Genomic DNA, 15,693 nt, shown 5'->3' on the forward strand with positions numbered 1-15,693 from the left:
GTTGAGAAACAACTGTGAAGTGTTCAGAAAAATTGAGTGTCAGGTTCTAAGGAAGGTTATTATGAGAACTTTCAGCTGTGTGATTCCATGTTAGTGATAGTTTTACAAAAACCTAGCATTGGTTAAAAAAATTGGGTTATCACATTTTTCAGTACTTTGCAGCCTGTGTACTGCCTAATGAAGCCAACAATTTTTCCCCAACCCATATTACTGAAAGGTTTATACACAACTGCAATATTGATAAAATAGATAGAGCAACCCTTGATGAGTGTATAAAAATTTGTTTAATTGTACATTATTTTTTAAGTGTTATAGAGACTTTATCAAAAATATTCTAGTCAATGAATATGTTTTTGTAAATAATATTAGAAAACACTGATTTTGTGCTGTTTTGTGCTAATTACAATTTTAACATTGAGCTACCTGATTTTGCCTTAGGCTTCGTTAAGTCTTTCCCATATGAAAAGTGGATATATTTTCTCAGCATTACTTATTATATAAGCAGAATTGTTAGACGTAGTCTTTCTGCAGGCTCATACCCAAGCTTTTTTATTCACCCTCCTATTTTTGAACCCATTTTTGTTGGCGTTTAGGGCTCTGCACACTATGCCACTACTAACCAGTGTGAAAGTGCTTGTGCTCTCTCTTTTAAACATGGTGTATTTAATTGGTTTACATCCAATTGGCACATTTAATTTTGTTGTAAGTCCTTAGTAAAGTGGTACTATTTGTACTCAGGGCCGCAGCACTAATTGTGCCACTAAAAAGTGGTCTAAGAACTGACAGGAGACCAGGACCTACTTGTTCACAAATACAGACAAGGGACCATTTGGGCTGACTTCATGGTAGCTCGCACTTCGCTCTTCTCTGCAGCAGCAAATCCTGTTCAGTGGCTCCTCTTCGGAAGTGTGCACATCCTCGAAGAGCCTTCATGGGCCAGCAGCTGTGTCCTGTTACAGATTTTCGACTTCCAAAAAACTGACAAAGTACAAACGAGAAATCGTCCAGCGTTTACTCAACAATGACGTCTCCTCCTCGGACACCACCTGCTGCCTTGCCCCATTGAACTTTACCTTCTCAGACATTTTTCTTCAAAGTGTCTCTTAAGTTTGAAGGTTAGCCAATACCAGATCCGATCCACCTTGTGTATCCGAACCGCGCTTCATATCGGTCAGCCATAACTTTTGACGTTGCCCCAGTCTCTCACAACAAGATGCCCGTGGTTGGCGCTTTGATCTTTTAGGAGCTATTTTTCGAACATTTCATAACTATGGTTATAATGATTGGATTTAATTTGTTTCGGTGTCAAATTATTTATTACAGTTTTCTCTATTTTTCTAACCTGGTTTGGAAATGTTCATGTGTTGTGTTCTCACTTTCTTACTGTTTGGGTGCTGCATAAATACATAACTCATTGCCTCTACGATACACCTGACTGCTTTTGTGCCAAGCAAGTAGAGGGGTAAGCACAGGTTGAGTCAGCAACTTTTGGGAATAACCCTGACAAGGACTGTGGTTGTTGCTTGAGATGGGTTTTCACCCCCCCCACTCAAAAACCCAATTTCTACAATGATGAATCTTGAACTATCAACCAGAGGAAATTCAGCTGTTTTGTCACTGATGTGTTATTGTTGACTCTATTCGTTCTCATGTTTCCTTGTCACCAGTAGCCCTTGATTTGTACTTTATATTGATTTCTTCGAAAGTCACTTATGATGCTCAAAGTGAAAGCCTTTAAGAAACAAATGCCCAAATATCTGAGTTGCAGATCCACCACCACCAGAAAGACGTCCTCATTCACCCAGAATTGTATCACTAACAAAGCACCTTCACTAAGTACTAGTACGGTGGGAGTGGAACCATTAACAGCTTTGCTGTGGTGAATAAACCAGGTATGATAAAGCTGGGATGGAATGGAAGAGCTTCACAGTTTTATTTATTTTTTGTATCAGTGGAACATGCTGTGTGCTGACATGGCCTTGTTATAAAAGACATTGGCGAGGGGAAAGCTTGAGAAATACTGTTCCAATACTGAAAGACTCATGGTACGCATATTGAAATACATTTCCAAAGATGGCTCAGAAATGACTTGAGATCATTACAATTCCATCAAGCTTATGGCATTGAATATTAGTAATTTCAATAAAAAAGTGAAAGCCGTCCAATGCTAGGTGCCCACTGGCTCATTTAACAATCACCCAAAGAGCAACGTTGGCTAATGGGCATCTTACCTATCAATGCTCTATAATTCAATTTTGAAAACGGGTGTTATCCAAAAGATCCGTGTCTGTGAAAAAATGATTCTGCACTTTAGGAAGGCTCAGGGCACTGACCAAAATAATTATTGTTTACTCTCTTTATTATATCCCAAGCAACACATTCTTTAAGAGTACCTATGTATTTGGTTGAGAACTATAATAAATTAACATTTAGGAATGAGTAGTCATCCCTTCTTAAGGCAATGGCCATAATACTATTGTCTGATCAGACACTGTCTCCAGATGAAACCCCTCTATATTGTGCCTTCCTGTGACATTTACAAAGACTTTCAGGCACCTATAACAAGGCCCCTTCATTCAGTAACAGATAGGTGTTACATGTACTACCCTAGTTGCGTATCTATTGTGTGATTTGTGATCAGGTAAGGTCATTCTGTTTTGTAGCATGTTGCAAATATCAACAACAATTGTTAGATGCAATTCTTGCCCTGAATGAGGCATGCTGCATTTGACATGTATCGTCCTTTTCTGTGGCGTTATTTTTTAGATATCTGTGCAAAAGTGTTGCGATGTTTTGTTGCTGTTAACATTTCCCAAGTATATTCCAGATGCCATTTTTCATGCCCCAATGTAAATATAAGCAAATAGAACAAATAATGGACGGAATGCTGAACAATTCAAACATTCACCCCCAGTCACACAGATCTGGTTTTAATCCATTGTTCTTTTGCTCACCACGCCACCCCAGTTTGGACCCAGCCATATACAAATCAGCCTTGACCCTGTTCCTCATGTGAACAGTCCAGCCAGAACTCCCAAGCCAGCTCCTCCCTGGACCGTAAACAAGCATCCTGGGACCGGTTTCGGGACATCATCCCTCATCAGCAAGGCTAGCTTGAATCTAGTGGCGCAGTGAGCACAGGACCAAGACGGGGTATACCCTTCCCACTTAGTGCAACAAAAGCAAAGGAACAAGTGATGGAAGGAATGCTGAACAATGCAAACATTCACCCCCAGTCACAAAGATCTGGGTTTTGTCCATTTTTCTTTTGCTCATCATGCCACCCCAGATTTGACCCAGCCATATGCAAATCAGTCTTGATCTCATTGCTAATGGGACAAGTCCAGCCCGAACTGTCAAGCCAGATCCAACCTGTACTCGAAACAATCATCCTGGGACCGTTTTCGAGGCATCACCCCTCATCAGCCAGGCTAGCTTGAATCCAGTAGCGCAGTGAGCACAGGACCCACGTCTGGGCATACCCTTCCCACTTAATGAAACAAAAGCAAAAGGAATGGAAATGTATTTTGATGCATGAGTACAGTACATGGTATAGGGACTGAAATAGCTGGTAATGCCTTAAAATAGTTAGATACTCCTTTTGGAACATTGGGCGGTTACAAATTTAAACATGGTTTGGTTATAAACCATGCACCTCTAGGTACACATCTTATTCTTTTACTTATGTCACTATTTGTTTCTGTAAATATGTAAAACACATTTGATGTTCACGTCCCTGTACCTGTTTGGGCACTGGTATCTCTTATTATGAAGATCACCCCACCAGTATGGCATTTTCATTTGATTGGATTGTGATTCAATGGAGAAGTCAGGGAAAACTAAGGTAAAAAAAACAGTCTTGTATTAATATTGAAAAAGGCACGGAAATAGCAGTGATCAACTGTAGTGCCTCAGGAAAGTATGAACATGAGGAAAAAAGCATCTAAGGAGATGTAATAGCTCGAGTCCTCACAATGTAAGCTCCTGAAAAAGGATACTCTATGCTCTACCTATTTAATCCATATACCACCACTTTGGTGTATCTACTCCATTAATCACAGAAAGAAACATAATGCCCGTTTTCCATGGTACCAACACTTTATAAGCACCCATGTATATCATATGTAGAATTGATAATGAACCACATGCACTGTCACATAGTCAAATAGTATGTTACTCAGTGGAGAATTAAAGAAAATATTTGTTTATTCTGTACCTTTATTTGTTTGATTTCATATTGAATCATTTTGATGGGATGGGATGTATCAGCACCAGCAGAAATCACCTTCTCACTAGATATCTTTGCTCGAATCACTACAAGAAAGAAAATATAAGAATTTGATGCACGTTATGTCTGGTTATATGCACAAGCCAATGGCATTGCATGGTTTCTTCGAACTTGAACTGTGAATTAGCAATCACAAGGGCAACCAACGTTTTATTTCAACAATTGTATGAGCATCAGCAATGACTGCTTAATTTATGCAGCTGGTTGCACATGAGGGGCACCAGCACTTATTTTTTGTGGATGTGGGCTATTTCTTTGGCACACTTAGATTCATTGCAAGAGAAAGATAGCAAAGAAAGGAATAAAGAGGAAAAAGATGCCTACTTCTGACCCTACTTTTATTGGCCGCAAACACAGGGATGGTGACCTGCAAGGATCTAATCAAAAGGGGGACGAAGAGCTATATTTAATGAGGTCCTACAGCCACACTCCTCCCAGAATTCTGTTCCTAAACACTTCAACTGGAGTAGTTCCTCTCTAGTAATAAATTAGACCCTAAATCTGGTGGAATCAATGGACCCACCAGAGGGATAACAGGCGATCTGAGTGGTCAGATCTTAATGTCATCACATACCTGGTAGGGTGTCATGCCTCATCATAGGGCGCTCCCCGTCAAGCCAGCACTGAGATGACTGCCAAATTAGTCTAAAGGAACCAAGGAAAAATGTATGGGGTAGTGGTCCCTTGACTCAATAAAAATAGTGGTGCTATGCTCAGTTCACAATGTACTCTAACAGCTACAAATGTAGGGAATAAGGTGGGGTCGCCAAGTTTCATGCCTATATCGGCATTTCATCAAGACCAGAATTAATTAATCCGACCCTATAACAATTGATAGGTCACAAAATCATAGACTAGAGCATAGATACTGCACCCTATTCGATGCATTGGGGTAGATTCCACCTAAAATAAAAAATAAAATAAACAGAGAAAATGAAAATTACCCCATAGGGAGGAAACTACCTCCAGAGTTCTATTGATTTAAAATCATGGTCTTAAATTAAGTATTACATAAAATGGTAAAAGCCTCAAAGACTACACATCTCTAGTGACACATCTCATTTGAAATATGCTTTGTATTAATGACAATGGTGAATAGAAATAATCATAACCATGCCTAGTTGTATAGGCAGCATCCATCAGGGAGGAATTACATGGTGCGATCAATTCATTCTCGTGAGCAACAAAGAAAGTACATATATATGTGTGCCTCAGGACCTTACCAGATGATCTGGAAAGAATTCCCCCTTAGGTAAGGCTGGGGTTCCCGGCATAACTCTGGGAAAAACTGGGAAATTCCAGATAGAGAAAAATCAGTTGCAAGTAATTAAACAGTAGTAGCTTCTAGGTCAAAAGGAGCAATGCAATAGCAGATTGACCCAGACTTGTTAGACATGACATACTGTGTGCAGTAACACTCGTGATATTCGTGGGACAGTCTCTCTGGACCTACCCTCCTCTGCCTGCCTATAGGTGAAGCTTGTGGGAGGTAGTGTCGATTAAGTAGTGTTGGTTGATAAATCACGTGATTCCCCCAGTGCAGACGAACGTGAGTCCTCGCACCGGGGGACCGTGCCTTGGACAGGAAATTCATGGTTCCCAGAATAAGTTGGGTCCGCCCTTCTTATTGAATATTCTTCATGAATTATTGTTAGTGTTAGGATAGACAGCTGTTCACATTGTCTAGTCATTGCGGTGTATGGCCGGACAAGGCAGGTCTGATTCTCATAGTGGGTACATCATAGGCAGGCATCGTCTCGAGAGTGTAGTTCAGCTGAATGGCACAGATGGCGACCATCTTAGAGGTTTATTATCTGGTTTATAGTACGGCTGTAGATTCAGGAATGTTAAGCCTGGCTCCGTCTTGTCCCTGGGTGTAATATCTACGAGTAATGTTCAGGTAAGTGTATGTTTAGAGTACTGAACTATTAATACTGACCATCAATAAGGGCTACTCATACAGGAGCATAGAGGCTAAAAGCCGGCCATCCATCAGCAGTGGCCATCTTACAGTGGTCTTTCAGTGAGTGTATCGGTGTACCATCTGATAATGATGATGTATCAGTGTGTTCAATTCAGATATTCCTTTGGGGAAGAGTAAAGCAGGACATTGAGGAGGTCTTTCCTATTTACTTTAGTATTTTGTAATGATTGTTAATCACCCTTAGTAGAACACAGTCTCAAAATGATAAACAATGGAGGGGGTTATGAGACAGAATATCTTACTGATCAAGGTCATTTCATGGGATTTCATTGTTTTGACCGATCATGTTAGTTGATAGGCGGGAAATCCAACATTGCTCCTTTTGGAACTGAGTCCTCTTGTTCCACTGGTTATTCGCTTCCAAGATAGTCCATCTTATATCATAAGGGGTGTGATGTTTTTCAACAAAGTGAGAACTCATTTTCATGGAACCTTTTTTGCAGCGGATGTTGCTGCGGTGTTCAGTTATGCATGTTTTCACTGGCCTTATGGTCATGTCAATGTACCGGAGTTTACAAGGGCACTCAATTTAATAGACACAATTCCTGGCAAGGCAGTTGGTATGGATTCTTTGGGTCCATGCAAGGATGGTGTCCCAAGTAACTTCTTTTGAGGGTTCTGTTAGTTGACAAACCCTGCAATGGCCACAGAAAAGTGTCCTGTGACTGTTGGTCTATCTCACAAGGTTCTTTGAACTGGTTTTTACACGTGTTCTAGTATGTTCCATGAGGTCATGAAGGTTGTTAGTGTGTTTGAGTGCAAATCGTGGTATGGGGATGTTCAAAGACCCAGAATATAATACTTAATTTAAGACTGTGCTCCACTAGCAAGGGAATGCGGCAATTCAGTGACCATGATTTTAAATGTGTCATTAGCAATCTTTGGAGGTAGTTTCCTCCCTATGGGGTGATTTTCATTTATTCGGTTTGTTTATTTTATTTTTTTCTTTTAGGTGGAATCTACCCCACTGCATTGATTCAGGTGCAGTATCTTATGCTCTAGTGGGCCCCTATGATTTTGAGGATGATCTACAAACGTATACAGAGTAGGAATAAATAATTCTGGTCCTGATGAAATGTCAATTGACCCTCCTGGCAACACAGGCATGAATCATGTCAAACCCACCTTATTTCTCACATTCGTGGCTATACATTGTGACCTGAGGATAGCACCACCATTTTTGTTGAGTTATGTTATGTTATGTTATGTTATTAGTTTATTGAAGCGCAACAGCTGCCCGAGCAAAGAGGCGTCCCGGCGCTAGAGAGCAGTGAAGTGGAGTGGATGGAGCAGGCCAGAAGGGCAAAGCCTTAGGGGCAGGAGAACAGAAAGGTCTTTACAGCTTTACGAAAAGCAAGCAGGTTCTCGGTGCCACGAATGGCAACCAGAAGGGAATTCCAAAGCCTGGCTCCCAGCACCCGAAAAGAGCGTCCACCCATACGGCAGAGCCTGCTCTTAGGTATGATTGCAAGGTGCTGACCGAGGGAGCGTAAATTACGTTGTGGGACATACAGAGTCAAAAGAGGGCGCAGAATGGCCGGGCTCTGAAGTTTAAGGATTTTGAATGCCAGACAAAGTGCCTTAAATTTGATGCGAAATTCCATTGGGAGCCAGTGCAGTTTTTTGATCGTAGCTCTGGCAGAGCATCTTCGGGGAAGGCCAACCAGGGTCCTAGCAGCCGAGTTCTGAACTCTCTGAAAACGGGCTACTTCCGTTTTGTTGGCACCTAACAGGAGGACACTGGCATAGTCTAAGCGTGACAGAATGATAGCTTGAACCACAAGCTGACGCATAGCGGGTTCAAAGAACCCCAAGATGGGACGAAGGCTCCTTAATAGGCCTACACAAGTCGCTGCCACTCTCTTGGTGTGGGTCTCGAGGCCCAAAGAGGGATCCATTCAGACACCCAAGTTTTTCACTGAGGCCTTAGGAGCAGGCATCAGACCTAAGGAGGGAGGCCACCAATGTTCGTTCCACAGGGTCGTATTCTTTCCCAGCAGCAGAATCTCCGTTTTATCGGCATTCAACTGGAGACAGTTGTTGGTCATCCAGTGCGCAACTGCAGCTATTCCGTCCCTAAATATTGTAGCATTGACAGATGGACTCTCAGAGAGTGTGACGACTAGCTGAGTATCGTCAGCGTACGATACCAGCGTCAAGCCCCACTCTCTGGCAATCGCAGCAAGCGGCTGCACATAAAGATTAAAAAGGGACGGACTAAGCGCTGAGCCCTGTGGGACACCTTGACCAATATGGTGGAACTTGGATAGAAAGGGAGGGGCCGAAACCCTAAAAGATCTGTCCTGAAGGAAAGACCGAAACCATTTCAGGGCACACTCCCTAATACCAAATTCCTCCAGTCAAGGGACCACTACCCCATACATATTTCCTCAGTTCCCTTAGACTGTCACCGCCCTATTTGTTAAAATAAACCCTCACATGCACTCATCTAACGGAATCTACGGATCAAAAGATCTCCGATAATTCGCCCCGAGGCCTGTCAAGCATTGTAGCGCTGGCTTGACGAGGAGCACCCTATGATGAAGCATGACACTCTACCAGGTGTGTGAGGGAATTAAGATCTGACCACTCGGATCCCCTGTGATCCCACTGGTTGGTCCTTTGATTCCACCAGACTTAGGGTCTAATTTTTCCCTAGAGGGAAAATACTCCAGTTGAAGTGTCTAGGGACCTGACGATGAGCATACTATCAAACCTTTTTGCATCCCCAAATATTATTTGTTTTAGCAGCCCTTATTGAATACAGGAACCTGTGCTACTTTGAAAAAAAAGGTTTCCTGTTTGGGGAGGCAGAAGGCAGTAGTTCAGAGGATCATTGCCAGGTCCCCAAAGTCTGCCAACACAATTTACAAATGGGATGGTAACGCTAATCAGTTACCATCCCAACTCATGAATGGTTAGCAGTCACAAACAATCATACTTTCCTCTCCAATTTTTAAATATGAGGGGTCACCCCTTTTACACACTCTCCTATTTGCAAATTCTGAAAAGATTACAAAAAACATTTTACAATTCAGAAAGAATTTGCACATTAAGGATATCCCTTTTGCAGTCCCAACCCCATGGGTTTTGTGAATCGCAGTGTTGGCAACCACAAATTGGCTTTGTACAGTCAGCCAATAATGATGAATGAAGAACACAGACTTGAAAAGTTTCCTCAAAGACTAAGATAAAGTGCCGGGAATCACAGAGTGGTGAAAGAAAGAGGCTTGGGTAGATGAGATATCCTTAGCATTCAGCAAATTCAGTATTTGTCACTTGGCCAGCAGGCTAATATGAAAAATTGCATTTATTTTCTTTAACGAACTAAGCACTCCCTGCAACTACTATAAAAATAATCTTTGATTCTGCAACTTATATTTAAAACGATTTCTCCCTTTCTAAATATGGTGCTCATTCAATAAAGACATTTTAGAAGAGGTGTGCCAATCTGACTCTTCATCCTTGAGGCTGGACATTCTGGAACAGTGATGGCTTATTGATAGACTTGTAAGCGTTTGCTATCACAAGACTTGAATATGTGCAGTCTTAGTTAAATTAAAAAAGCAGCATTATTATTTGTGAAAGCAACGTTTGCATAAGTCACCGAATCTCACAATTAAAAATTAATGTAAAACAAAAAATATTAATAATGTTGCTGTTAATATTCTCTAATTGTACAAAGATTATATTGTAACACATTTTGACCCTAATTTAGCATTTGACAGCCAAATCGCCAACCTCCTGGGGAAATGCTTAGGCATCCTTAAAACATTTATTAAATCATGGGCCTTCTCCCTGAAGCAGCCAATAAAACATTAGTCCAGTCACTGGTCATGCCCAGGCTGGACTACTACAATGCATTATATCTCTGTGTTAAACAAGGCAGGCTGGGAAGGCTTCACAGGGTTCAGAGCACAGCAACATGCTCACTGCTGAACATCCAGAGGCGCTCTTCCATGGGACCAGCTGTGGTAAATTTCACTGGCTCCCGTTGAGTAAAAGAATGTCCTTCAAAACCATGTATTTCTGTCATATATATTCCTGGGGCTGTATTATGGAAGTGCCCTGGGGGAGCATCGGCCATTTGCGCCCACTTTGCACGCACCCAGGGCACTTTGGTATTGCATAAGGGGCCACAGACGGTTGTGCATCCCCTTTTGTAATACTGAAAGCGCTGGGCAAATGCAGTGCCAGCGCTTCTTCAAGAGGTTGCTCACTCATTTGCATGGGGGTGTGGTGCAATGCAAATGAGGGAATTACTTTGCCTCTACAGCCAGTGCATGTAAGGCAGAGAAGCTCTAAGGAGGTCCACTGACAGTGCCCCACCTATAAGGTAGCCCACTGTTAGTGCGCCCCTTGATTGCATCCCTCTGGCGGGGGAAATGGGGTCCCATGGCCTGCAAGGGGATCTCTAATCCCCTTTAAAAATGGAGGCGAGTTTCCACCTGTACTGTGAAAACATGGAGCGGCTGAAAAGCAGCCACTCCTTTTTTCACATGAATGCGCTGCCCCCAGAGCAACACGAGTTCTTGGCTGCCCCCAGGGCAGCCCGTTCACCATAATGCACTGCATCCATAATATGGCCCCAGAATGGCAAAGGAACCAACTACTTACTTCCTCTGGAGAAACCTTATCAACCTAACAGAAACATTAAGTCCACAGGAGCTGCACACACAGTGATTTCCACCGTGAAAACAGAAGGTATGGGAGGATGCTCCTTTAGTTTTTCAGCCTGCAAAATGTGGAATAGCTTTCCTCTGGATCTGAGACAGGAACGCTCCGAATTCGTCTTATGGAAGAAACACAAGACATTGTTTTTTATGCAAATCTAGGGCTATCTGATAACACAACTAGGTGCTCTCTAGGTTCCTTATTAGAGAATGAACTCCTTGTGGGGAGACACGCCGATTGGAGTAACCATGCACTTTACAAATTAGCTATTGTTATTATTATAAAATTATCCAGTTTTTGAATGAGTAATTGTTATGCTTTTATAGTGGCATTCTTTGTGCAATGCATACACTGTGCTACATAACTGCCAAGTAGAACTGGGAGACTTAACTTTCTCACTGAAGTGTCCATCAGAGACATACAGTTGTCAGACCTGAACTCTTTTTATGAAATCATAACTTTTAGTAGTACACCTGAATACTAAAGACATTACCTAGGTGGGCATGTGTGTGTGTGCGCGCACACATAGCTGTGCCATTAACATCTCCAGCTGTATTGTACCTATATCCAGCTTTTTAAGTGCCTTCACTCTGCCGACGTTAATGTGCTGAGGTATTCCTAATTTTCATCAAACAAACAAATTATGTTCACCCTTCATGTTGGTTATCCACTTTTCAACTTTATTGCAATAAATTGAAAAAATATACAGGTGGTCTACTAAGCCACAAAGCAAGAACTGTAGATAGTGGTTAGCTTCTGAAAATCTTCCCCAGGCCTCTTTCACTCTTAGAAAGATTCCTTAAAGAACATGTATCTTCTCGTATACTAAATTTTATAAGGTGCATTAATATGTCAATGCAGCATGAATCTTTACATTGCTTTCAATGATTTATCTTTGCTTATTTCTCCCTTTTCAAGGTGTTGACATTGACAGTGCTTTCCTGCCGTGTGTCTGAATGACCAGTTGCTTTTTTGTTAAAAAAAAGCCTCTTTACTCTCAAGGTCGCTTACAAAGTGACCGGTTTTAAAGATGCCTTTCAGGGCAGATAAGGAACGTCATTTCTATTGCTTTGACTTGCATACCTGGATCTTCTTGTACTAAGTTAGAATTGTCTTATTCATGGTCCAATGGGTTTCTTTATCATATCTCTAAAAATGTAATAATTTGACTCCAGCCCAGTGAGACATACTCTTCAATTTACAATACAAATAGGTTTTTCTGAAACCCCCCATTCATTGCATCGCCTTTTAGAACATAACAGGTTTGTCTTCGATGTAGATTGGGTGTATATTTAATCAGCAACTCACAAACTGATATTCTCCAAGCCTAGGAAGAGTTTACTAAGGGATTGATTTAGAATTTGGCACACAGTGTACTCTGTAACAAATGTGATGCAGTACCCTGTCCACCAAACTTAGCTTGCCTACCTCATTTGGAGACGGGTGGACCATCCGCTTTCTGATAATGAAGCCCTTTTTGCGCTGTCAATGGAAAGCTACCTCTGACTGTTCTATGGAGCAGGGGGCCATGAGAGTAAAGCCATCAAACTGCCCACTCTATTAATAGTGAATGGTCTGATTGGGGGGAGGGGGGGTGGAATTTGTACCCACTTATAGTTTGTTTTTGAAAAACAAAAAGATGACCTTCTACCTTAGAGGGGAGCAGCAGTTCCCTTCAATGTACAGAGATGAGTTCTGAGTCACGGGTTACCTCTATATCGGACTGACAACTGCCCTTCAGGGAGGTGGACATTAAGTCGTTTGCCACCCTGACAGAGAGTCTTCCACCTGCCAGGGGCTAAATCCTAGCTTAACTTACCATTTCAGTGAGAGTCTTTTTCCTCAGTCGTGTATTTACATGAGACTATTTTAAATGCTACCTAACACTGACACTGCATTTAAACTATGCTTACCCTTTTTGCCACGGAAGCACTCAGATCCATTTCCCTCACTCAACCATCTTTCCTACTTTCTGCTAGTCATTTTAAGGCAACAGGTTTTATTTAGTAGTAATGCTTACATGAATCTAGGCAACTCACCTAAATCGTTAGAGTATAGGCTTTAACTCACAACTCAAAAATTCACTGCCGTCATAAGTGGCTGTAATGTGTCGGACATATTACCAGAACCTGTGGCCTTTCTCATGCCAACTAAGAGAGGTGGCCGAGGTACCAATTTATGGCATGATCTACCCTGGAATATTTTCTCTAAAGAAAGGCCCCCTTTCGAGAACTGAAACAGCAGAAGTGATTCACACTCTACATTTTTTCCTAGCTCACTTTTACTTTCTCTCTCTCTCTCTTTCTCTCGTGCTCTCTCTCGCTCTCTTTCTCTCACTCTTTCTCTCTCGCTCTCTCTTCTGTCGCTCTCTCTCTGTCGCTCTCGCTCTTTGTTGTTCTCGCTCTTCGTTGCTCTCGCTCTCTCCCTTTCTCTTTGTCTCTCTCTCTCTCTTTCTCTCCTCCAAAATAGCCCTAACCATTCTACAGTAATGCTACAGGCACTGGCTTTCGAGGTAGGGGTCATCCTATGAGTTCAGACTGATTCTACCACATTCACACAGTCACACTCCCCCAAACCTGAAGAAACTAGTAATCATACTGGACATCATTAAATAAATATTATTATCTATAACTAGACATAGTCCATGGGTTACAGTATTTTCAAGAATATATAAGGGGTATTGAACGATTCAAAACTCATTATAATCACAAGAGGTAAACCTTTGCAAAACCTCAGTACATCGGTAAGGGAGTCCAACAGGGCTCGTGTCTGAGCCCAAAATTTTTTAATGTCTATGTAGCAACTCTACCTCAGTCTGTGAGAGCATATGATGTAAAGATTGTGTCTTACGTAGATGATACACAACTTCTTTGCTCCTTCGGCCCTGACCTTGACAAAGTGAAAGCTTAGTTTGCACACTGTATGAAAGAAATCGCTAATTGGATGGCCATGAATTGCCTACAGCTCAATAGTGCAAACACTGAGATAGTGTTATTCAGCAGAGCCCAAGAGTTATGGGCAGCCACATCGCCTAAGCAAGTGTTGAAGAATTTTGGGAGTAAAGATCAATCACACATGTCTATGAGTCTGCACCAAGTTAACTCCATTTGTGGCTCGTGCTTCGCCACAACAAGGCTTCTGAATTAAGGTGTCCCTTGGCTGCCCTTGTCTTCTAGGAAAAGCCTAATCCAGGCTCTCATAATCAGCCGTTTCGACAAATGGAATGCCTTACCGGTCGCGGCAAATGACACCCTGATAACCAAGCAGCAAGTTGTGTAGATTACAGCCTCCCGGCTTATCTGCAACCTTTCTTCATGAACTCCATCAGGGTCCACTTTGGAAAAACTTCATTGACTGCCTATGAAAAAACATACTGTCTTCAAACTATGCTGTCTGATGCATAAGGTTGTTACAAACCCTAACTTGCCCTACTTTCTTCAAGACTCAGACACTACGAGCCATCCAGGCAGCTAAGTACCGAGGGGATTCAATGTGTCACGCAGAGCGTCCTCGTAGCGCCATTGCCAGAGAATTGACCGCAAGCCCCAAATTACTTTCTTTGTAGTCTGCTATCAAAGTGCACTTTGAAGGGAGGTGCCTGACTCTCTTGACAACGGCCATCTTCTTAAAGGGGCTAAGTACCCATTTTTTATACTTTTATTGTCATCCTTTTACTTTTAGCTGCATTTAATTTATCAGTGGTTATCCCACTCAGGGTAGCCTGGCGAGGAATAACAGGTGTTGCTGAATCTCGATTTCTTTTATTTCCCTTCCCGTTTTTCTTTAGCGCTCTGAAAGCGCAGGTATTCTAGGCCATGCCCACCAAGTACCAAGGGGATTTAATGTGTCACGGAGTGCGTCCGTGCAGCTCCAATGGGACAGAATTGACAGTAAGCCCCCAATTACTTCCCTCTAGGCACCTAAGTACAGAGAGGATTTAATGTGTCGCAGAGAACATCCTCTCAGCTCCATTGGGAGAGAATTGCCCGCATTCCCAAAATTACTCTCTTTGTGTTCCACACTGAAAGTGCACTTTGAAAGGAGAGGCCTGGCTCCCGACAGCAGGCCCCATCTTAAAAGGGTGAAGTACCCGTTTTACTCATTTTATAATGTTATTGTCATCCTCTTTCTTTTAGCTGCATTTAATTTACCAGGAGTTATCCCTCCCAGGGGAGGCTGGCAAGGAATAAAATGGTTTTCTGGACCCATGTTTATTTTTGTTTATTTCCTTTCCCATTTTTCTTTATTGATATGAAAAAGCAGGTATTCTGGGCCACGTCCACCAAGTTGCAAGGGTATTTAATGTGGCACAGAGCACGTTAGTGCCAAAGACAGCCCCATCCGTGCTCGGACCACGCTCAACGCCAGCCCCCTGCTCGTTCCAGCCCTCACCTCCTACGGACTATCACCTACTCTAGAGGTAGGATTCTAAATCTGAATGCTAGAGATAAGCCACATGGCTGTTTATGTCTTGAGTCCCCTATTGCTACCCAGGATAAAATATTTACTTGCTCAAATTGTGGGGATTCAATTACCTGGATAAACACTATTTGCAATGACTATATTAGTCCAACGGCCACTGGTTGCACGCCCTCCTTCTCTGACTAGTTATATGCTTATAAATTCTAGATCACTAATAAAACATCACTTTTATGGAAAGTCACCACCTAGGTATTGCTTGGGTCACTGAAACCTGGGCTGATCTATCGCCAGGACCTGATCTAGCAGCAGCCACCCACCCCCCAAT

The 15,693-nt window shown here is 42.2% G+C and overlaps 2 protein-coding genes across 2 annotated transcripts in view; one reads left to right on the top strand and one right to left on the bottom strand.

The window, feature by feature from the left end:
• Positions 1 to 15,693, top strand: part of SYN2 (synapsin II) — a 1,086,516-nt gene that overhangs the window by 629,701 nt on the left and 441,122 nt on the right. The gene's annotated exons all lie outside the window — the stretch shown is intronic.
• The window catches only part of TIMP4 (TIMP metallopeptidase inhibitor 4), a 103,600-nt gene that overhangs the window by 27,194 nt on the left and 60,713 nt on the right, over positions 1 to 15,693 (bottom strand). Inside the window, exon 2 of the mRNA XM_078661414.1 lies at positions 4,217 to 4,314. Coding sequence (XP_078517540.1) covers positions 4,217 to 4,314 — 98 coding nt within the window. The remainder of the gene's footprint in view (positions 1 to 4,216; positions 4,315 to 15,693) is intronic.

Source organism: Lissotriton helveticus, chromosome 9 (assembly GCF_964261635.1).
Source record: "Lissotriton helveticus chromosome 9, aLisHel1.1, whole genome shotgun sequence".
NCBI classification, from domain to species: domain Eukaryota; kingdom Metazoa; phylum Chordata; class Amphibia; order Caudata; family Salamandridae; genus Lissotriton; species Lissotriton helveticus.